Raw genomic sequence first — 24280 nt, forward strand, 5'->3', positions numbered from 1 at the left:
TTACTGAGATGCTGAGCTAACCCCAAGTTCGTTACACAGGTGACACTAAGATTTCAGAGAAATACTTGCTCCCTGAACAACCCTTCAGGAATTCCCAGCTGGAAGGTGCGCAGGGGAAGGCCTGTTTTACTTCAGGAAGCCACAAACCATAGGCCAGCAAGGTGTCAGATAATCCACACTGTCTTACAGGTGAAAATCAGCCAGGTGGATGACCCTAAAGAGGTGCACAAATCCAGCTGTTCAGCACAAGTTACAGATACAGTTCTGCAACAAACTGGCTCAGGCCAATTCAGAGAAGTACTAAAACACAGAAAATTACCTCAGACTTCGTTTAACAGGAAATACTGTACATTGCTACTAAACATTAGGTTTAAGAAATCATCAAAAGCCATCTGCTCCTGTTTATACACTAGAACCTGACAGTTAAAAGCACTGGGAAATACACACAGAATTACGATACTGAGGGAAAAAAACCCCATAAATTGAATATGCCAGCCAGAAAACCTGCTACAAAAAGTAGCTTTATCCTATTCCCCTCACTTGATGTCACCATGTTCATGTCCCCAGTAACAGGATGGCTTTCAAAGCTTTCCAAGTGCAGGTGGAGGGGAAGCCTTCCATCTCTAAAGGACGATGTAGGATTATGGTGCTGCCCATCAAAGTATCTTTTATATAGCAGGCACAAAAAATTCTGTGCCTCCATCCTTTTGGTATTAGCTGCACAAAGCCAGTCAGGTTGGAGGGCAGTCAGATCTGTTTTGCTTCCTCAAAGTATAGCCAGCACCCAACTCAGCCATTCATTTTCAATAACAGAGAAACAAAGTCATAAAGAAAATACAAATCTAAGCCTAAAAACATTTTTTCCTGTTTAGAAAGTTATTCCTTAACTTTTCATTAAGCAATTTCAGCATGCATGGCTCATGAAAACCACACACTCAAGTCGGGGTCTCTTCAAAAGAGAAAAAGAGAAGTTTCAAAAATGACATAAACCTGTACTGGCAATTGCATGTTATGTCACCACCAGTTCCAGTTCCATGGAAGTACCCATGGAAATGCCCACATGGATCTGCTTTCCTGCAGCCTTTGTGGCTTCCCACCTCTGTTTCTGGAACAAAGGAACAGCCCTGCCGGATGGAAACTGCCTTTCCAAAGCCAGCACCTGGGCTTTGGCCCTGACGAGGACACAGTGCACCTCACCGGACCCACCACAGGCTGCTGTGGAATCATCACCCCCACAGGAGCCCTCAGACCATTCCTTAGGAAAGATACTTCCTAAATCCCTGCTGGCAGGAGCCTTCACCTGCTGCAGTGCTGCCCACAGGGAACCCTGTTACAAGTGACTCCTGGGGAGCCTGAGCACCAAGCTCGGCCACCTCGGTGCCTGGCCACAGGACCCTTTGTTCCTTTGTTATGCCGGAGGGAGCGGGAGCAGACACTTCCCGCAGCGCCGCCGCTGCTGCCCCGCACTCCTGCCCCACACTCCTACCTCCCGCATGCTTTTTGTCTCATTACACTCTGCACGAGCCTTTTCATGACCTATATAATTCCACAAAAAGCAACGAGGATCTGCTTCAGTTTTCCCGAATTTCGCAGTTTAATTTGATGATTACACTGCAAGAACTGAGACGCGTACTTTTAATCTAAATGACTCAGATTAATTTAACTTGATTTTATTAAAACATTGGAATGATCGCCATACGTTCAGCACAAAGGAATTAGACTGGAAGGTTAAGAATCAGCATCAGGGATACCAGCAGCTCCCTCTAGTTGGAAAGCGCATTATTATTGTCCCTGAAGAGCCAGTAAATAGCAAAGATCCCCAAATACTAAAAACTGCTTACACCAAGCGGCTTGGGAACTTGTGCTGGAATACATAATCCTCATAGATCCACTGGCTACAGTGCTTGGATTCCCTCTTAAATGTGAAAATAACCTTCTATTATCTATGGTGGCGACTTCAGATTATTTTTTAATACGTTAACTACCGACAAATTTAAAAATCCCAGCATTTGACAACGAATCCACTTTGGAACAAAAAAAAACCCAAACCTGCTGCACGTTATAGTAGCAATTTGCAAACCGGCGTTCGCTGAAATTTAAAATACGCGTTAGAGCGTGCATATGCTTTAAATAAATATAGTGTTACATATATTGATCCAGAAGCCACCTCCTTACATTTCCATGGCTTTGAAACTAAAGAAGAGGCTTTTTAGCCTGAGGGGTTAAAAGTGTGGGTGTGGAAGTGGGCTTTTGTTGGAAAAATTAGCAATGCTATGAGTCATTGTGCATTAGCGGCAGAATAGTTTTGCATCTTGTATGAATCCAGACACCATATGCCATGCGAGGCCGGCCGGCGCTGCGGTGCCACGTGGGCATCCCCAGCGGAAAGGCTGTTGGAGTGCAGCGGCCGCCGCGCCGCGCGGCCAGCCCGGCCCGTCGGAAATTATCGGGAGCAGCAGGAACAGCTGGTAAGCCAGCAGAGCTCCTCTCGCCCGGCCCGCATGCTAATGAGCCGGCCGGGCCGCACAAAGCCCCGCGCCCAGGGGAGCGACCCCGGGGCCCGCGGGAGCCGTGCGAGGGCTCGGCCTGCGCCCCCGCCGCCCGCTCCGCCGGTGGCACCGCGAGCGGCACCGCCGGTGGCATCGCCAGCCCCGCTCCTGCCGGCGCCACTCGCTCACAGCCCAGACACAGAAACCCAACTCGCTTTGTTTTTCACCGACCTGTTTGTGACAAAACCCAAACAAAAACAACCTCGGGAAGCCCCCGAGTGCAAGCGGGGGAATTCACAGTGAAGTTTCTAAAAGACACAACGGATCTTTAACTACGTACATCCCTTCAAAGTTAATGGAGGGCAACAGCAAAAATTACTTTGAAAAGACACAGAATGTGAACCCCTTGCAAATCGGCAAGAGCCACCACAAGATGTGATGAAGTACTTGTTAGTAACCCGAATACACCAATTTTGCTTCTGTCAAAGAGCCAAAGAATGAGCAAGTGCCTCTCATGAAACACAAATTGGAGGCTCTTTGTCTAACCCAAGAGAAAACATTGCAAACCACGGGACAGATGTTTGCACCTCTGTGTACTCCACACCTTTTCGTGAAAGGGATACTTACTGCTCATAAGCAAAGCCCTGTAGCCCTGTATCACATAGGGTGGCCCTGCAAGCCATCCCCCTGTCCTGGGCTCCAGGGAAGGGCACGATTACACCACCCAAACCGCACAATTTCCAGCAAAATCAGAACCCAGTCTCTGGCAAGGCTTAAAGAGATGTGGCTGTGTATTTTAGGACCCTTGTTTGCAACCAGTACACACATACTACTATGTGTGTCATTCAGAAATCCAAGGTTGAGTTTGTTTTGTTGAGGTTTTTTTTCCCTGACACATATCACACAGTGAACTCAGTTTTTTCATTTAAAAACACATTATATTCTCGATGTCGCTTAACTGCAGGTTTGTTTTTGGAACTCTCCATTACATCAGCCAGCAAAGAAGACCCTGTACTACTGCTGGGGTTTATTTAGTGCTACTGAAGAGCACAGATGCTGTCAAGAGATCAGGTCTTTAAAACTCCATGTCAGAATCAGCCTGGGATTTTCTCAATAACCCTCACCAAACTTGGCAGCTCCCGGCTTTGGGGAGAATAGTGGTACCTCATGTTATAGTGACAAAATCAACTGCACTGTTGCTGTGCAGCCCCCCTGGCTGTTCCCTACTACCCCAGCAATGTGGGTACAAGCTGTGTTTCTAACAAGGGCCCACCAGCAGGTTCAGGAATGGACATGAAACAGAAAATAGAGAAATGTGATCCCATTGTGTCTGCACAGTCTAGCAGCATGTGGAGTTTAGACCTACAGAAGCATTTCATACTCTTTAGATATGCACCGATGGGACGCAGTGGATTCTCTGTGAGTCCATGAAGAGCTCTATGAATGAGAGCTGAGGAGCCGCCTCCACAATCCCATGTAATGCCACCTAAAAGCTTTGCCTCGCATGACTTATTACAGGCTGGAGCAGATTAGAGGCATCGATCGCTGCCTGGAGAAGGTTCTGGCTGTGAGGAGGGAAGGCAGAGGAGACAGACAGCCTGGCCATTGATCGGCTGCAGCAGGGGCCGTGCAGGATGAAGGGCAGAGCTGCCAGCGCCTGCTCATGTAGCCCCAGCCCCCTCAGGTCTGAGCAACCCTGGCCAAGGGTGGCGAGTGGGACCTGCTGCTCCCCACAGACACTGGCCACTGACAGGCCCTCATGCCAGCTAGGGCTGGCCGCTCGGCAGAAAACCGTCAGGTGCCATGTCACATAAACTGTCACAGCTCCTGTGACACATGCTTTAGAATTTCATAGCCATTTCTGTCAGCGTCAATATAGCTGGAGGGCACCTTGGGATGAAATAAAGGGGACAAACTGTGAACCTTCTCTGAAAGGAATAACAGGCTTTCCATCTCATTTCCCTGGCAGGATCAAACACTGCCTTGTACCCACAACAGAGCTCCAAATGCCAGTGCCACAAAATACGCACTGAGAGGGACACAAAATGTGTCTGACACCACACAAGCCTCCAGAACATTTGACAGCCACTCACACAATTAAGTCCATCATAGCAAGTACCTTTTTTTCACAGAAAAACAGGTAAGCAGATTGGCCACTCTCTATTAGGTTAATCAGAAATTGGCTTAAGCCAAGAAAGGGATTTAATTCAGAATTTGAAGCTGATGTTCTTTGCTTAATCTTCTTGGTTCCAGATATTAACACATCTAGGATATATTAGTATGTCAATATCTGGATGAGTTGTAATGAATTAAAGTTATGGATGTCTTTTTTGTTATGTGTTTAGATGGAGTTTTGGCTTTACCAAATGAGCTGCTGGCTGGCACAGGTCAGCATGCATACCACTGCCATTACAGTGGAGAAAAAGTGAGAGAGTTACTCATGTAGTAAATTACTTCTCCAGGGTAAGGGCTGTCTTTTCCTCAGGTCCACAAAAAGGAGTGCAAAGTGTGAGCTGGGAAATGGTGACATCCAGTGCTCAGATATTACATAAGGAACTTTCATCCCCACAATGCTCGTTTGTGTTTGTTCCAATGCACAGACACCGCCAGCACCTGATGTCACAGCAAAGTAGAGTCCAGGAGTCAACAGGAAGCATGAGATCAAACCCCACTGCTGCCCATAAAAACAAACAATTCATCCCAAAAGCAAGACTGTGCACAGAGATAATTTTATAATCAGTGTGTTAATAAACCCCAACAAAACTAGCTCCCTATTTACTCACTCACAGGAAGTACATGTAGTAGCTTGAATGCTAAGAACATAATTTGAAGACTACCAGAAGTCACTGAAAAACACAGGGAAGAAGCCCACTGGTGCTGGCACACAGGACACATTCCATCCTCCCCAAGGCAAATTACCAAGAGCTCCTCAAAGCTGAGGTAACGTTTCAGACACATTGGGGTATTTCCTATTTTTTCTAAATTCAGTTAGCATCCCAGTCAGGAAGGACTTAGAGTACAAGAGTTATTTGAAATGGTGGAGGAAATAAAAAACCCAAAATAATACTGAAGCAATTTTTAAATTAAGCCAATTCAATCCAAGGAGAAAAGAAATGGATCATTTTGGAAAGATAACCTTGGCACTGAGAATTGCATGCAGCACCCTGGGAGTGCCATCATGTGCCTTTCCATGGACACAAAGAATCTGTAGCTAGAACATGTCTAAATTGAAGTTTAAATGTAGTTAATTGTTTTTTAACTTGCCCTGTGAATTCCTTAAAACCAAAAGCGTTACATAAACATAAAAGAAGAAATTAAAAAAACGTCTGATGTGGTGTGCTGTAGTTACCTTCTTAATTTTCAAAGAGATTTCCAACAGAAATCTCTATTTGGGAACGGCAGTGGAATTTGTGTCATCGTGACCAAGCGACTGCAGGCAGCAAGATGCTCCCGAGGCTCTGCAGTCATGGTCCCCATGGAAACCAGACTCAGATATTGTCCTCCGCTCGATGGAGCACCAAGTCGGGAGCCTTTTGTGCCTGATGAGATTTCTTCCACAACCTTCCAGCAACAGACCCTACAGCTTCCTCCTGACTCTTTCCTAATTGAGATGCAAATTAATCTGTGTGGCTGATTACACTTCCCTTACAGCTCCTGACAAGTGCAGCTGTAGCCTGAGTTTACAGACTTTCCAAAAAGTGACTTCAGCTGTCACTGCTGGCAAGACGCTGCCCCAGCTTCCCAGCATCACCAGGGCAGAACAGGGATGAGTCCCTGAGGGTACTTCACACCCTGCCACTGCTCCAGCACAAGCACCACGGATGCAGCACCTCATCCCCACAGAACCACTGACACCAGATGAAGTGTTTCATCCATTTGTAACCACACTGGAGTCCAAACACCTTCAGCTATTGACCCTTAGCAGGAATGCTGCCTTTTAACATGACCCATGTGCCAAAACTGCAAATCCTCCTCAGCTCTGCCTCACTCTGGCCTGCAGCCCTCATCCCAACTATAGTTATGACTGGTGTGTGCTAAACACTTTGCCAGGAACATTGCTTTCTATTTCTCCCTCTCACTGACATTTTTTGAGTTATTTCCATCTCCAGTCCAATAATGGCACTTCCGTTTACTGTTTGCACTGCTGGGTCTGCCTCCCTCCTGCCCTGCTCGCAGCAGCTGGCACAGCGGACACCAGACCTGAGTCACTCACCCTCTGGGAACTGCACTGGACAGGCCCAAACTCACATTCCAGCTGTTGGCTTTAGGGTATCTCAGAGTCTGCATTATCTAGGGAATGAATTACAGATAGCTTTCTCTCCTGCTCCACTATTGCCCCAAAGGGATCTGCCCACCACATCCCCTTTGTGCCATTTCAGGAGTTTCTCAATCCACTTCCATTTATCAGACAGAGAAGTGGCAGTTGATTCACTATGGACAGCACAGGTGCGAAAGCAGACACAAAAAAAATTGGAAAAGAATGTGGCAAGAGATGCTGCCTCACACCTGTGCAGAGTAGTACCCTGTGCTGCAGTGTCTGTGCAGCTCTGTCACCCCAGGGATGCACAGGGACCCTCAGGGAGACCCCCTTGGACAGCAGGAGCATGGTGAGCTGGTGACTCACAAAAATGCTCAGCGCCAAAACATGGAGGACTCCAGCTGAGATTGAGGGGCTGGGATAGCTTCATTCTTGTAACTGCTGCTACTTATGTCCATTTTACTACAATGTTACTTTAGTATTAAACACTAAGAAACAGACGGATTAAGCTAAATTCTGCACAGCACAGTTTCAGGAATTTTTTAGATTTCTCTCAAGAAACAGAAGAAAACATAGTGAGCCTTCACTCACCTGCCAGGCATTGCCACAGTTTGTACAACCACCACCATTTGCTTTACAATGAATAAACAATTAGTTATTAACACAAATCTATTTAAGCTCAATGCTACTTTTAATTTCCGATTACTTTTGCAAAGAATACTGGATAACATTTATTTATTTTAGTTTAGTTAAAAAAACCCTAACAAGTACTTTGAGGATATTTCATATTTTAAAAATGTGTATCTTTAATTCCTAAATGTTCTTTCAAAGATGAAAACATTTCACAAACTCTTTCTCAAAGTCACATGATTAGAAAAATACTCAAATCAAATGCTCCCCAGAGAAAGCAAAGTGCAATGAGTGTTTGTCCTGAGGTAAGTGATGTGATTAGCAAAACAAGCTATGAAAGCTATGATGGCATTATGAGAACACCCCAGCATGGGTGCAAACCCCTGCTAACACAGTGGGTCTGAATAGCACCCAAGAACTGCAGTCTGTGTCACGACTCCTGTCCCAGAGAAGCACATCCTCCAGCTACCTTCCAGCCACTGGTGGAAAACAGATTCTGAAAATGCCCAGACACAGGCATGACTGGAAAGAAACTGGAATTTGGGACCTGAAACATCTGTATCTGACGACAAATCCCATCTGTCTTATTAATGTAAAGAGTCCAAGTAAAGTTAATTGGAGAAGATAAGAGCATGGCTGAGCTCTGGCTACCAGCCAGACATACACAGTCCACAACTTCTATCAGTATGAAAGAAAGCTGGGGGTTATCATTTCTCACAGATCAAAGCACCAGTGCCAATCCCAAGCCCAAGCCCAGCAGCAGTGAGACAGAAGCTGCTGGTGAGAGACTCCTGTGATGCTACCATTCTATTTTGAAAATACTGGATGGCAGCTGGGTGTGAACCACTGAGAACATCCAGCTGGATGCAAAGAAAGCTCTGACCTTTGCCAATTAAATCAAAACAGGAAGGATTTTCATCCCAGCCTACCTCTCTGCAGGATGGTGCTCCAAGTGAGAACCCTACCAAGGGGAGTCTTGCCCCATGGAGAAAGGATACAAGCTCTGGTAGAGTGGGATGAGGGACTTGACGGCTCTGCTGGCATTGATGCATGTGGCACAGATCAGGCTCGGCAGCAGCTTCGCAGTCACGATGGCGCCGTTGAAGAGGGGACCAAAAAATGGCACCTGGGTGTCCCAAAACAGAAAAGCAGGCTTCAGAACTACTGCAGGAGACCGCTACAGCATTTTGCCATGAAAAGTGTGACCACATTGTCTTCCACACTAAGACCTGCAGTGTGACATTCATCTCCCAAGCTGCTGAGTGTTTAAATACCCCATGACTGCCCTCAGCACACTACACAGACACATACACATGTCTCAGAACATTCTGCTGGCTAATACGAGCTTGGTACACGTAGAAACTGAGGCCATCTACGAATTTGCAATCAATATGCCTTTGGCAATGAATATTAGGAGCTGTTTTCCATCTGGGATCCCAATAGGAGACCCTGATTCACTGGCTGAATCCAATACTGCCAGGAGGCTTTGCAAAGACGTATTTACTTCAGATAATCCTCTATAAACTCCTTCCATGGACTTCATAGAAGAGAAAAAAAATTTGAGGTGGTCCAAGATAAGGAGGTGTGTGGAAGGCAGAGGAGATGGCAGAACATGAGCTCTCTCAAGGGCAGGACATAGGGTTGGGACAGGCACAAACAGGCTCAGACCAGTGGGTCAAGGTGCCCAAATGCTGTTCCTTCAGGGCCACCTCCACAGGAAACCCCTGTGTGACATCCTCTGGTGACCTAACGCTCTGCACATAAAGACCACACTACAATCAAGAGATGCTTCCTAAAAGTAAACCATGTCCAGAACTGCAGACACAAAACAGACCTGAGCCTGACAAGACCAGAAAATGTTGATGTTTAAATGCACAACTTTCAGTACTTGCAAGTACTCAAATTCATTTCCCTCTCAAGAGACTCAAAATGAAAAAACAACCCCCCAATTAAAGCCCTAGACAGAAGCCAATAACAATTATCAATATTTAAGCTATGTATTTTTCCATCTGTACAGAGGCTTATCACATAAATAAATACCCTCTATTATTCTTCTCCAACTGCTTGTGGGTGACTGTAACAGTCATTCAATAAATGGATAAAGGGAATAATATAAATCCCCTGCATCTAGGGAATTCCTCTAATTAGAAGTGGCAATGAATTACAGAAGAAATTTTGGTTTAATGTAACATCTGGAAATGACAGCTGTCTCTGCACACACTTATTCTGTCACTCCTCTACTTAAAGTAATTACCCACCCCCCAGTAAAACAGAAAAGTGTAAAATGTTTCCATAGTGGGTTTGCCTTATTTTCAATTTTTTTTTTATTTACTGCTGGCATTACTATCCAGGAAGTTGGAAGGAGAGGGGACAGAGGAAAACCAGTGCCACCAAAATGATAACATTATGGAGCATCAAGTTTTGCCTCTCCAGGCAGTAATGTTTTTAAGCGAAATTTTTATCCTATGCACTGTCTAGAAGCATTGACAGCAAGAGAAAAGAACGCAAAAGTACAGATAAGGAGGTTAAGTATATACTAGTATTAAAGTGATACCACCACACAAATACCAGACATGTAAAGTCAGATGAGCAGATGCTACTGGGGCAGGGAAATTCCCTGCTGGGCTTTTTAGACAAGTACATTTTGCTTGCAGCACTTGTAGTCACAGTTTCACACCTACAGGAGCTGGGGAGTGAGGCAGACTTTCTCACCACTGCAGTACAGAATTTACAGATGTAACCCAGGGACAGGGTGTGTGTATCCTAGCCAGGGAAAGCAGTGGCAGAGCTGAGGGCTTTGGAGCCCGCTTCGATCCGAGCGCCACACAGCCAGACTGCATGCACACAGGGCTCAGAATTATTCAATCCCAAGCACATACAGTGGTCTTTCCAAGGGTCATTAAAGTCAGTGGAGCTGCATCTTGTCAGCTTCCCTCTGCATGGGGGCTCTGCCCTAACAAGGACTGGGGGGAGGCCAGTGGAACGTGCAGGGTGCACTCCACACTCGGCTCCACTCCGAATCTGGCACCCAACACCCTGCCCAGGAAAACAGGGCTTCGGTGGCCACCGCAAACAATCAGCCAGCTTTGACAGGAATCAATTAAAAAAAATAGAGGGAAAGATCCCCTTCTGTGAGTATTCCAAATGTCACTGCAAGTTATCCGTGAACCAAAAATTAATATTCAGCCTACTGCAAACACCTGCTTCATTCCAATTTCCTACAGCAAAATCTTTATTTCTGTTGTCTGCAGTAAAAGTAGGCAAGGTTAAATAAACCTTCTGAGCACAAAGACTTCCTCTCTTCCTCAAGCAGCACTAGTTAAAAGAGTGGGAAATGGGTAAATTATTGTACCAAATGGCTGAGAATTAATCTTTGATGATGAGCTGCAATCTAACGAGGCATCTGTGTCCCAGGGAACCCTCAGCATGTCCCTGGCGGTATGTGCAGTGTGGAGCTTGCCTGGCATGCTTTGTCCCCTCTCACAGGCAGCTTTTCCTCTCATTGTTCCAAATATCCTCGTGCATCTGTGACGCGTGGAATGCATTCACACTAACAGACTTACTATTGTCTTCCCTCCAAAGCTTTGTTGGGCAAAGACTGCAGCACAGTTCCTGATAATTATATTGCTTAATTAATCAAGACAAAAAAATTTGCAAATCATTGCTGTGTTGCCAAGCAGGGAGATCAAAAATGAAAACAATACAAGCTGAAGCAATATAAGTAACAGCTATCTGATCAGAAATTCTTCTATAATGAAGCTATTAATGCTAAAGCGGTAAATGTTAACATTGCTCCAGGTGTCTCTACTTGGCTGCAAACAAAAAGGCTAACATTATGGATATAAAAGGCCAAATGTTGCCATGGATTCTGTAACCTGATAGAGAGGACAGCCTTTTCATTCGATTAGGGAATGCAATTTAAATGCCAGGGACTGAAGCCAAACAACAGACATTTCTCTCTGCAAGGCTCGTTCATTCACCCTGGGGTCAGTAGCTGGTGAACAAAAGGTCAGCCACACTTGGCCTGGAAATGTCTGGATTAATTTTATTACATTGTAATGGTTTGTACTTTAAATGTAGGGATAACACTAAATTTCCAGTTTGCTCTTATTCTGGCTGCCCGTCAGGTGGTTTTGACTAATATGTAAGATTACACAGCTTTTCTTCACTATTCCAGAGAAGTCTCAAGCGTGTTCCTAACACTAAATTCTAATTTCCCCAATGGAACATTAAAAAAAGCTAAAAGCTAAAATGCTCAAAACTAAACCGCACAGCTCAACACCAAGCATAAAAAAACCCCCAGCAACCCACTATTAGAAAATGTTCAAGTTTGAAATGTCTACTGACAAAGCACTGGTTGTCAATATCCAACAACTCCATCATGCACAACTCAAAAAATAGTGTCTACACCTGGTCAATATGGGATATGATAGAGGCATTTACCACAGTTGGCTATTCCTTTGGACAAATATAAGGCAAAGGGTATTTATCACAATGACTACTTTTACAAAGTATATTTTATGCATATTTTTGCATCCATAATGTACCAGATGACATTTACTGAAGTGGCTTTTTCACACATATGCACAGATGTACATACACACACCTCTGACATTTTGCAAAATGTGTGAATCACCCATACTTTGTTTGATGACAGGATGTCCAATGTCTGCATCATCCCATTCAGTCAGGTGACCATGACAGTCCCACAGATGTGTGAGGTTCTGCTTGGTGCTGTGTGTACAGAAGTGACCCAACATCACACAAGGAACTCAAATCATGAATGGTTTGCTTTCACTGCCTCAGAGAACATTCGTAATTGTTTAAATACTGTTCTTTGCCCAGTAACTTCTGTGGGTTGAGAATTCTGGAGTATTTCACTCAGCGCTAACTATGGCTATAAAATGAACGAGCAATCACTCTGATCACGATGAGTAAGTCCAGTTTTAAAGTTAGCTCATTTCTCAGCTTATCTCTTACCTGGCATGGACAGACTGATTTCATACTCTCTGGAGAAAAAAAAAACAAAACACCCCCAAACTTTAAACCACTGAGCCCTGCTTAAAGCAACAGAACTGCTGTTCACTGGCACAGCACAACAGAGCCAGTGAAGCACCTAGAACGTACCTCGGGTTTCTTCATTATCTCAATGAAGAACATGTGGTTCTTCATGGGGTAGATGACAATGAGGACGTCCCCGAAGTCAGTGGGGATGATGCCCCTGCGATAGTTGCGGGTGTGCTCAGACCACACGATGTGAACCTCGTCATTTCCCAAGTGACGGAGCTGCAACAGTAAATTGGCTCTTTATTAATCTGAGTGATAACCACACTGCATGAAGGGTCATGGTTCACAAATTGAATTACAATGTTCGATAGCAGGAATATTTCATTACAGAAAAGTTAAAATATTGTTTTTCTCCAGTTGCTCATGAAAATATCAGCTCAATAATTTGCTTCATTTAGAACTCATTGTTGTCTGATGGCTTAATTAAGTCATTATCAAACTAGCCATTAGCACGATATGTAAATGTACATTACCTACATTGATTTAATATGGAAAACTGAATTACTGGAACAAAACATTAACCAACAGAGCATTGTATTCCAGCTAAAATAAGGCAGCTGTCACAGAAATATGAAATGCCTTGACTCAGAATGTCAAGAAACTGCCTGTCATGAACCACAATAACGGAATTTATTATCCACAAACATCTCCTCACTTGATTATGTCTGGAGGAGTCTCCTGCCTGAAACGTTAGTAAAATATCTGGGCACTGTGAAGTACAGAAGAATGGGAAATACTGTGGGAGTTAAACCTTTTCATTTGGAGCAGAGCTACATGAAATACGGACAAAATTTAAACATGACATACACAGAAAGCATCTGAGAGCCTGTGTGTGTGTGTGTGTGTGTGTGTGTGTGTGTTTGCTCTGCTGCTGGAGGAGCTAGAGGTGATCTAACAGATGGCAAAAACTATTTGGCAGTCACGTACAAGCCTCACACAATGGTTTCAACTGTAAGCTTTAAAGTTAAAATGTAATCCACACACACAATGACAGCTCCAAGCATAAAGAGACTTTAAGTCCCACTTAAAGCTTAAAAGACACCCCCCCTCCAATTTGGTGCTACGCCCAGAACAATGTGCACAACAGACCAAACAAAGAAGCCAAAACAAAGCTCTGCTACTTCACTCTGTGTAGGGGGAGAGAAAAAAGGGAAAAGAAGGTGGTGATTTTCACTGGTAAATACACAACTAACCCCAACAAGCTTTGAATCAGCCTACACTGTGCTGATGAGTCTTCCCAATTCAGAACCAGGCAGTGCCTTTAGAAGGAAAAACTTTCACTCCTACATATTGGTGGCAAACTGGACCTCTCAGTCACAAGAGAAATGTCGCAAAACCAACATACTGTGAAAATTTTTTAAAAGTTACAACTGTGAACTCAGCTTACAATTCATGTTCCAGCAGAATGAAGTAAAGCTCAGTTCCCAGAAGGATTGAGATTCTCAGTTAATTTTAAAATAAACTGAAGATAATAATTGTGTTTTATTTACACCCATATAAAGGTGAATAAAGGTAATTTTAGCTCTGAAGAAAACATGAACCTTTTTTGTCTTGGAAAAACACAGCAACATTTATAATACTATTACTAGAGCTTCTTACAGCATGTACAAAGCAAGTAGAAATTGCTGTTCTTGTGGTCACCTTGATATCTATGCAGAAGCTTAGTAAAAACAAAGCAACACACAAGAAAATACTCACGTTGGTAATGTCACAAACTGACATGTACCAAAGGCAGCAGGAATTTACACATAGGACAAAACCTTGATCTCACTCTCTGTGACCAGGTGCAGCCAGGTCACCTCCAAAGTGATTAGAAGTGAGATGTCAAGTTTAGTTGCACATACGCCTAAAATCCATCTGGGTGAGCAGATCTTGTGCACAGCAGGTCCCAGATGCTGAGAATGCCATGCCAGGTTGTCCCACTCCAGGATGGGCCCAGCTCAGCCCAGCTGAGCTCAGGGAACCCCCGCCAGGGATTTGGAAGTGCCCACCATTTGCCAGCTGAGCCCAAGCCAGCTCTAGCACTGGCTTCCCGGCACAGAGAGCCTACAATGGTGGCATCCAGCAACCATTCTGCTGAAGGAAGCCTAACAAATAAATGTGGACATGAAATTCCGTAAGGCAGTTCCATTGCCCAGGTGTAGAAGGAAATTCACAAACTCAGCTCAGCTCTTCTGAAGAAAAGGCTCTGTACTGCTGTGCCTCCTATGGCTTCTGGTGTGAGAAATAGCACATACTGCTATAAAAACAGCCATCAAAATATGTCCAAATACTGCTTGATGAACCCTTTTTAAGATCCCAAGGAATTGTTCTGATAATAATCAAACACTTTGTACTAATATTGCACCCTTCAGAACAAAATGCAGTGAAGAAGGGAACTTAGCTGAACCAACACTTGTTGTGCTCATGAGTCTGCCACAATCCCCAGTGTGTGCCAGCAACTTGTTTTAGAGCTTGAGTTACTGCCCTTGTTTTGAAGCTGCACGTCCTTAAGCACCACAGTTACAAGGTATAATGTTACAAAGAAAACATTGGCATTAATCAAAAATATTTGTTGAGAGGTAACTCCATTGATAAGAAGGTGTTACAATAATCTCATCAGTGACAGTAAGCTAGCTGCTATTTTCCTGTGTTGTTTATTCAAAAGAGCACCTGTGAGGCAAACTCAGTGCCCTGAAGGACTTCAGCAAATTGTGCTGAAATGTCCAAAGCCCCAATGTGTGCAGAGGCAGAGCTTCAGGCTGTGCTCCCCACGCAGTTTAGGGGTGGGGGGAAATAAAGAAAAAAGCTACATTAGAAAAACCCCAAAGCAGACATGAAATCAGATTGGTTTTAAAAGCAAACCCCAACACCAGTCTGGAGCAATGGCTCTGCGCACAACAAGGGAAGGCAGCTCTGGCACTGGCAGCTTGTCCTCCCCAGTGCACAGGAATTTTCAGCAGGCACAGGAATTGGCCCTAGTCTGGGGACACAGCCCCAGCCCCAGGCCTGGGTCAGCCCCGCTGTCCCTGCCTGGAGCTGTGCTCTCCAGCCCCGGGCAGGCAGCTCCAGCTCCAGCTCCAGCTCCATCTCCATCTCCAGCTCCAGCTCCAGCTCCAGCTCCAGCTCCAGCTCCAGCTCCAGCTCCATCTCCAGCTCCAGCTCCAGCTCCAGCTCCAGCTCCAGCTCCAGCTCTGAGCGGACAGCTCTGGCCCCGGCTCTGCGGTGCCCAGGCTAGCAGGCAGCACTGACACTGGTCATGGTGCACACCTCCAGCATGACCTCCTTTCCCTTCTAATTGCATTACACAGCCAGCTGGCTCCAGAGAGGAGTCGTCTGTTTGAGTGAAGAATTCCTGCTTTTGGGGAGGCATGGCTGCTACTTTTGCTAAGTAACAGTGGGGCCTGACATCCCCGTTGTCTGGCTGACTGTGTGTCCATCCTAAATTCTAAGTTTTATTTGTAAATTAAGCAAGAAACTTCCTGCCAGAGCAGGGCTGCCTGGAGACTGATAATGTGTGCCTTTCATTCCCTTTCACTCTCACTGTATCACTGCCAATTTGTTTTTCTGCTGCTCGCCAGCCCGAGGCCATAAAAGCCTTGTAAGACATAAGAGCAATTATAGTCCTGGAGTCAAATGAATTGGACAAATCCAATAGCACAGCTCTGTCCCCACTCTCCAAACCCCTACAGCAGTCAGATTAGCTGCTAAAAATCTAATCTAGTTGCAGCTAACAAATTTCTGCAGCAAAGGAGCAAGAGTTCAGTATGGGGTTGCAACCAGATTTCTGAATTGAAAAAGTTCTGCTCTGACAATGGAGAAGATGAAATAAATCACTGAGAAATTCGACAGCACATCTTTAAACCATTAAGCACAATTTGAGCAGAAAAAAACAGGGATGGTAGGATGCCATTCCTGGGATTGATTTTCACTCTTTGTGCCAGAAGACAGGCAGATAAAGTTTGGAAACAATGATACTGAACCCTACAGCAGCAAAAGAGATCAGTTGAATTTTGTTTACTCCACTAGGAAAGATTTCTGCTGGGGCCAAGACTTATTTGGAGAGGGGTTTTTCTTCCTTTTTTCTTTGTTTTTTTTCCTTTCTTCCCTTCTGAATTAGCAATATAATGTCAGCATATACCTCAAATAAAAAAATGCAGGCTGCAAACAGCTCTACTGCACAAAAACAAGGGGCAAGCTATTCCCCAGTGGAAATGCACTTATCCTGAGAAATTCATACCAGAACTTAATTTATCCTTGCATTCAGTAAAAACAAAGAACCACAATAAGATATTTAAGTAAAATTACTACATCTGCTGAATTTCACAGCCCCCAGAATTTATGGCCTTGCTATGGCTCCCCAGGGCAGCAGGTGGTCAGTCCTTCTATTCAGCTGGGAGTGTGCTGACAGGGATGAAGCCTCTCTTGGTCTAAGGAAAAAGAAGCAGGGAAGAAACCCCAGCAATCACAGAGATTTCAGACATTAGGGGAACCTTAGATCCCAGAAGGAGGGCAAGAAAAAAGAAGCTGTGGCCCCCCTTGCATCCTGCTTAACTTCTCTCCTCCCAGCACCACTTTCCTATATCACCAGGTATGGTTGAGCTGTAGGAGCAGGAACTGAATGAATGCCACGGGCTTCCATCTTTCTCTCTCACACTCCCATAAAACAAAAGCCTTGATGGCAAGAAGTAATAAATATTAGGTAAGAAATAATCCTTTTAACCTAGACATTCTGCCTCAACAATGTGGGGTAAGAATCTAAGCCCAGCGAGTTGTTCACCTTCCAGAAAGTGCAGTGCTTCTGAAATGCACCTATTCTCCACTCACAGCTGCAGGTCTGTAAAATCTGTCAACAATCCATGCTGATCTCCACGGAATTGCATATTTGCTCACAACAGAAGCTGCAACAAACTGAATGAAATTGTTGTGTGTGGAACCATGGATGAGAACACACTGAAAAGCCCTCTGGAAGTCATCTGGTCTGAGACACTCTTGCAGCTCCTCAGGCCCATGAGCCTGCTCAGACATTCGTCTTTCACTGGAATTTCTAGTTTGATCCCTGCAGAGTTCCATTCCTAGAGCAGATCTCAGTTTTTTTAAAAAGGTCTTGGAGCAATTCCTTTGCAGTTATTTTCTGTAGACAGCATGTGCTGGAGCTGGCCTGGTTTCCTGGCAGTACAAAACTTGGAGACTGGCAGCTACTAAATGCTTTTGGTTTCTGTTTCTCACACAGAAGAAATTCTCTTAGAGCAAACACAGAGAAGACAAATAGAATAACAAGAGCCTCAGAGTCTGTGATAAACCCATCACACAGATAAAAATAAGGAGAATAAGTGGACTGTTTGCAGCTAAACACCATTCTTCCCCTTGTATCTTTGCCACACTGTGCTCTCCTCTCTCAGGTGATGAATTACTCAACAGCCAGACCATATCCCAGTGAATCTGCCAGGCTTCCACAAAACCAAGGACTTGCAAGGGAAGGTTAGACAAAACAAATGGCCACAGTTTGTGTAGGAAAACTAAATCTGGGAAAGACATGGCAGCAGTTCTCAGACACGTGTGAGTGTGCTGCAAAATAATCTGCCCTTCATATCCATGTGAAATAGGATAAGAATCAATGGGCTTAAGTTGAAGCAAAGTAGCACTACCAGAGATTTTTTCATGGTACAAGAAGTGGAGCATAGGAATATGGAATATGTTGCCTAGGGCAACTGTAAATCATTAATCACTGGAGTTTTGGTCTAGCAGCTGGACAAATACTGGTCAGGAATAATAAAAATACAAACAGTCCTACACTGGTATGGTCACAGAGACTCTACAGCCCTGTCCTACACACCACTACCCCACTGCTCCATCCTGAAGCACTCAAGAGTACATTTTTCCATAGCCTTGCTTCCATGAAGGTAGAGAGTTACATACAAAAAGAGAAACATGTAATTTTTTTTTTTTTAATGGCAGATATCACAATGAAAAAGACAAGGTCTGACTTTAGTACAAAACACTGGGCAATTTTTCAGAACCAGAAATCAGAGATTCCACCTTTATATTTCAAAGAAAAGCACACATCATTCTGAAACCAATTGGATGGCTGCTGCAGCATTACTGATGCATGCTAACAACCTCTGCAGGACAAGTTGCCCATGTTATTAAAAAGGCAGAGATTTCATATACCCTAAAAATCTCTGAGTCTAAGCAGCAGCTGGCAAATAGCATACTCTGAAATTGCTCCTCAGTAGGAAAGACAAACAATTAAGTACCAATACCAACAGAATTTTAGGCTGGGTTCTGGCTGTCTGAAGCAGAGGCTGCCCGTCAGACTTGTGCCTAACTGGCTACTGTCTTGAACTCTGAGCTGGCTGCTTGGTGCGAGTTTGTGGGCCCCAAGTTGGGCAAGTCCCTGGGGGCTCCCCTGGCAGGGGGAAACCTTCCTGGAGCAGTTCTTTGCCAGGAAAAGGAGATGCACATGCACAGGACTTTTTCAATCTTCAGCTTCTTGCTTTATTGTTATCTTATCATGACTTTAGCACACTGTCTGCATGCAGGAAAACAGCACAAAAATGGCTAACAACCTCATGTTGCAAGGCCTTTTAAGTCTAATCAAAACAAAACTACCCAATTAAGAAGTGACACCTAGATTATTACCTTTTCTAACCCAATAACACCCTTAATGACTCACAATGCGGATTTTTCTACCCAATTACAAGATACCACCCAAACCCAAGAAGGAGGAAGAAGAAAGGAACTTGAAAGAACACCCTGTACCCTCCATCTTGTATCCATCTACAATATGCTAAAAATCTTAAAACCTAAATTTCTCACCCATGTGAAATACTAAACTACTCTCTATGATCTATTTCACACTTTTGTAGTTTCTAGTTTACTTTGACGCTTTGGAAGCTTTCTCCATTAATGAGGGCCAAAGTCAGTGCCTTCCTGGGAGTCAGAGCACCCCAGGGCAGACAGAGAGATATTCCCCTTGCCCTGTGTTCCCACAGCTTGGGTTCCTAAGCCTGTCAGCCCTCTTTCACTTCGCTGTTCCACACAGGACGGTTTAATGATGCTGCATTTGGTTGCTTTTTTCTACCAACCTACAGCAGTTTTGGCAGGCAGACAATGTACAAATGAAATTATTGCTAATATTATTACTCATGGTGGCATTTGAAGCTACCATGGAAATGTTAATTGTGTTTCAGAACACAGAATTTAGATGCCATTTAATTCAGCTAACCCAACTGCAGAGCACCATGTGGCAATGCAGGGACAGCCTGCCAGGGCTGTCAGCAAAGGCTGCTTTCAGTTCAGACTTCTATGGAAATGGTGACTGCAGTGCTGTGAAACACGCTGGAAAGCCTTTACCTTTTTGGTCAGTGAGTCGTCGGAGTCGGAGGGCATCCTTGTGGACACGTGGAAGATGATCTCCACAGTGGAGGTGGCGTAGTAGGGTGCGGTCTGCCCCGTGCTGCCGTTGCGCTGCAGGCCACCCATGAACCCACCGTGCGTGGACAGATCAACCTGAGGGAGCCAAAGGCAAAAACAACAGCCATCTGAAAACACTGACGCATCATCAGGATTTGCTTCTGCATCAAGATTGATGAAATCACTACCCTAGGTTTCCATAGCCATCCCAGACAAAAAGAAGTCTTCCCCTACAGCTCTACAATCTTTCCATTAGATCTGTCTTTCCCGTGCCTGTATTTGACATTTACTAAAAGTAAATCTCTCTGAACTAGGTTCTGAGTCATTATCTATCCAGCTATTTTACCTTCCTTCAGCAAATAGCAGCAAGGAAACAACAGCATTCTGTCACAGACTGTTGGCTAAGGGCTCTGTGGGGCTCAGAGGGCCCACTTCCAGGAGCATCACAAAAGGCAGAGAGAGAAAACCAGAAAAACTGCGGAAGAAACTGAAGACTTGTACAGAAAAAAACACCCTTTGAATAAATTATTCCTGAAGTTTATTCAGAAGAAACACCTCTCTGAAGTCAAGCCTGAGTCCAAAGGCTTGTTTGTTTTCCCAACAGCACAGCCTGAGGATGCTGCATCTCGCTGTGGCACTTGGATCCTTAAATGTGACATGCAGCTAATCTGGATTTCCCAAACACAAAAATGTTCATGGCATTTAGATTATGACATACCATTTTGACAAAGCAAATTAAATCACACATGTCATAAAGAACCCCTGTGCTGAGTGTGCTCTGAACATGGCAAGAGCTAAAAGCAGCTAAGTCATCAGTGTGTAGCAATTTATTTTTTTTTTTGTGAGTTAAAAACTGCATAGTGCCCCCAGCAACAAGGTAGCTTGCCTAAATTATGGGTGTTACCTCCCAGCCCAGCCCAGCAACAAAATCTTCATAGGCCTGGCTTCCCCTGGCATTGGCCAGGATGGAACACTTGTCCTCCTGTCCCTCAGCGATGTAGAACACAGCGATCTTGTGAGTCTCACGACTGCCACAGGATGGAGAAAGAAATCAAAATTAAACAAGCTTCAACTCAAAATTATTTTTCAGATTCCCCTGCACTCCAAACACAGGACAAGGTGCCCACATTTAGCTCCATGTGCCGATTCTTTTCTGCACACAAATACATCACTCACTTTCAGATTTCCCCCCCTTTTTTTTGCCACTGCAAAAAACCTCACTGCAGAGACACCCCAATTTCTAAGAGCAGAGTCAAGCCTGGTCCTCCTGTACATCAGCCACAGAACTGGTGGCCAAATTCCAATTACAGGGTTAATGACTCAGATGTGTGCAGCACTGTACAGACATCGAGGTGGCACAGGTGCTAATGGGAGTATAATGTGATCTACAGAATTTTAATTACAGGGTGATGACATACAAGGCAGAAGAGGCATTATTGACTTTCAGACCCTGGGCAAAGTTTTACAAGGCTGAGAGGTTCAGTTGGCTTATCTGAAAACATGCAAAGCACATTTGATGTGGAAATTGTTGGGACAGAAGAAACTCAAAACACTGCAATGCTGCAGATGTTCTTCAAAAAGCTCTGTGTCAATTAATGAAAAAAACCCTGTAACATGCAGAACTTCATTCTGCCACCTCCTGGCTGGGGAGCACTTCTGGGTGGATCACCCCTCAAAGTACTTCTCCTGACACAGGGATCGCTCTGTACAAAATACCATTTTGTATCAGCTGTACCCAGGTCACAATCAATTTGATTCTCTTCCCTCTCAGCTAAAGCAAACTTGAAAAAAATCTCTTATTCTTTGCCACTGATTTGGAGTTCTCTGTACACAGAGAATGTGCCACTGCAGGCGGCTTCTCCATTCAGGCTGCAGAACTCTGGAGAAACAAACAGTCCAATTTTCATACCAATATTTAGATTCAAGAGGAATGAAGTTTTGGTTCTGGAGACTCATTCTTCCTTGGGAAACACTAACCTTATCAGTGTTCAGCAGACATCACCTACCATTGGCGAGAATCCAGATTTTTCAGTTCTCGCAGCAACTTTGAATTTTTCTTCAGCAGATGAAAGCTTTTTCTAAAAATAAACAGAAAAAGTTTGAAGGCAAATGCAACACAGTAGAGACACAGTCTTTCATCATCTAAATAGCTAAGAGAACTAACGTGATATGATTTCTTACAATTATTGTTATACACAATCTATTGGTGTCTATTTCAAATAATCACTGAAGTTCAAAACTCTGCTCTTACCCCAGCTGTGATCCTGCTTTCTTAAGTGTGTCCACATTCAGGGGTAAAAAGTGAGAAGAGTACCTAAGCACGTTCTGGATCCTCTCTTCCTACCTTCTATCCCAGGAGTTCATTCCCAAGTCATTCAGCAGCAGCCGACAGAAATAAAAGGATGCTTGGGGTTGGGCAGGAGGTGGTGGCTCTTGACGGGCCATGCTCATGCTGCAGTCTGAGCTGCATTTCAGAATGAACTCCCTTTCCTGGGCGCTCTGCTGCAGCAGGGCCTCAGTGATGGCACGCTCCTGCTCAGGGCTCATCCCGCAGGGCGGTGGTGCTGGCTCATTCAGCTTACGCTGCGGGTGCAGGAGGCACTCGGGGCTGCTGCTCCCGATCCTCTCCAGCAGCTGGTCCAGGGCGTCCTCTCCCTCCTCCACCTGGGAGACATCATTCTGGGAAAGGACATGCTGCTGCGAGTCACTGGAGATGACAAAGGCACCACTCGTGCTGTGCTGTGGCAGGCAGCCCTCCAGAGGCCCGTACAGGATCCGGCCATCCCAGGAGTACTTCCCTGAGATATCCCGGACGATCACCCGCACGTCCGAGGGCGCCGCTGCTGGCTCAGTGCCCGCCTTCTTCTCGGCAGGGATTTGGAGGTAGGAGATGAGAGTGCTGTCGTTGAACACAAACAGCTGCAGGTTGGGGCTGCGGAACACTTCTGAGCACAGCTCAGAGGACTCCACGTAGGAATTGTCGTGGTTCTCGCTCAGGAGGCTGTGGAGGATGGCGGGGCCCCCACTGAGCGGGTAGTGGCTCAGGTGATTCACCAGGTGAGTCATGACCATCCGCGCTGTGAGAGGGATCAGTTCCAAATTCCTCCTCCTCTTCTCTGAAACCACCAAGGAAAACACAATGGATCAGTAAGAGCACCAAGAGGCAATACAGAAGGAGCACCTGCAGATTTCTGCCACATTGCAGCAGCTTGCCCTGTGTGACATGCTGATCCTTCCCGTTCAAGGAAATATTTCCAACAGCTTTCCAAGAGATCCTACCTGTCCTGTCGCTATTGGACACAAAATGAGTATACAGAAGCTTGGTAAGTTCAAAGGAGAAAAAGAGACAGTTTTATTCGAACATCTGGTATTCATAGAATTATAAAGGTGACTATGGATTGGAGAATGAAATTGCCACCTCTCCAACTACACTGTTTTGCCTTCAATGCAAAACAATCATTATTTATATGAACAGTGTGTGAGAACTCCAGTAGAAATATGTAAACATTATCAGAAGGTTAAAGAAGTTTTATGAGAACTTTAAAACTTTCAAAATAACTATAAAAGAAAACTTAGCACTTTTAAAAATCAGGGCAACACCCGTCCCACAGTTTTATTTCACCACATCCCCACAGCCATCAGAGCAGGAGGGTGACATCGCAGAAAAGCCAAGGAAAACCAGAGATATCACTGCAAAGCAATGCTCCTCCATCCCTGGCAGGTGGGAAAGTGAAGCAGGGAGAGAATTCCTGGATTCTCAGATGGTACCCTCAGCACAGGCACATCCATCAGTTATTTCATGAAGTGACTGTACTCTGAGCTACTGCTGTGCCTCCACTTCTCCCATGGTAATGTTGCTCCTTTTATAGCCAGAAATCTCCTCATTTCTAGGTTTTTTCATATTCAGTGTAAAACTATTTCTCTGTGGTTTACAGTGTTTCTTCCTCCCTTTACATCTTCTAAACATAAATTTGTTCTAAGGAGCAGCATTGGCAATGAACTCAAACATCCTATCACAGAGGCAGCTGGAATTCATCCAGAGAGAGCCGTGCCTGGAACACTATTTCCCACTGCTGCACATATATGCTGGCCCAACCCGCACTCTGGGCACACCCTTACCTTCAGCCACAGTGAGCAGGTTGCCCAAATCGGTGGAGGAGGGACACTGGGCTGGCTCTGAGGAGCTCCTGATGTTCCCCAGTGGCAAGAAGGGGTCATAGTCAGAGGATGAGAGGTCGGCCAGGCTCAGCACATAGTGGTTTTGCTGCATGTAGGTGCTGGAGCCATTGATGCAGCAGTGCAGGACCTGCGGGGACATGGATCCAGTGACCAACCCAGGACAGTCCCCAACACACCCAGCAAGCAGGACCCCAGTTCTGACACACTACACATTCCACCTGTGTCCAAAATCAGCATTTCTAAATTAAGTCTCCATGTGCAC

The 24280-nt window shown here is 44.9% G+C and overlaps 1 protein-coding gene across 14 annotated transcripts in view; it reads right to left on the reverse strand.

Moving 5' to 3' along the window:
* Positions 1-24280, reverse strand: part of RALGAPA2 (Ral GTPase activating protein catalytic subunit alpha 2) — a 96106-nt gene that overhangs the window by 26518 nt on the left and 45308 nt on the right. For 11 of the 14 annotated variants that reach the window (XM_085575626.1, XM_085575624.1, XM_085575627.1 and 8 more), the window contains 7 exons: positions 23959-24145; positions 22184-22955; positions 21846-21917; positions 20744-20867; positions 19780-19935; positions 12505-12663; positions 8376-8503 (listed from right to left, as the gene is read on the reverse strand). In XM_085575626.1, the coding sequence (XP_085431752.1) occupies positions 8376-8503; positions 12505-12663; positions 19780-19935; positions 20744-20867; positions 21846-21917; positions 22184-22955; positions 23959-24145 (1598 nt within the window). Of the gene's footprint in view, positions 1-8306; positions 8504-12019; positions 12112-12504; positions 12664-19779; positions 19936-20743; positions 20868-21845; positions 21918-22090; positions 22956-23958; positions 24146-24280 lie in introns of those variants that run through there. The other 3 variants (XM_085575628.1, XR_014953863.1, XR_014953864.1) reach the window with 3 other exon arrangements.

Source organism: Lonchura striata, chromosome 3 (genome assembly GCF_050655825.1).
Source record: "Lonchura striata isolate lonStrDom1 chromosome 3, ASM5065582v1, whole genome shotgun sequence".
Classification (NCBI taxonomy): domain Eukaryota; kingdom Metazoa; phylum Chordata; class Aves; order Passeriformes; family Estrildidae; genus Lonchura; species Lonchura striata.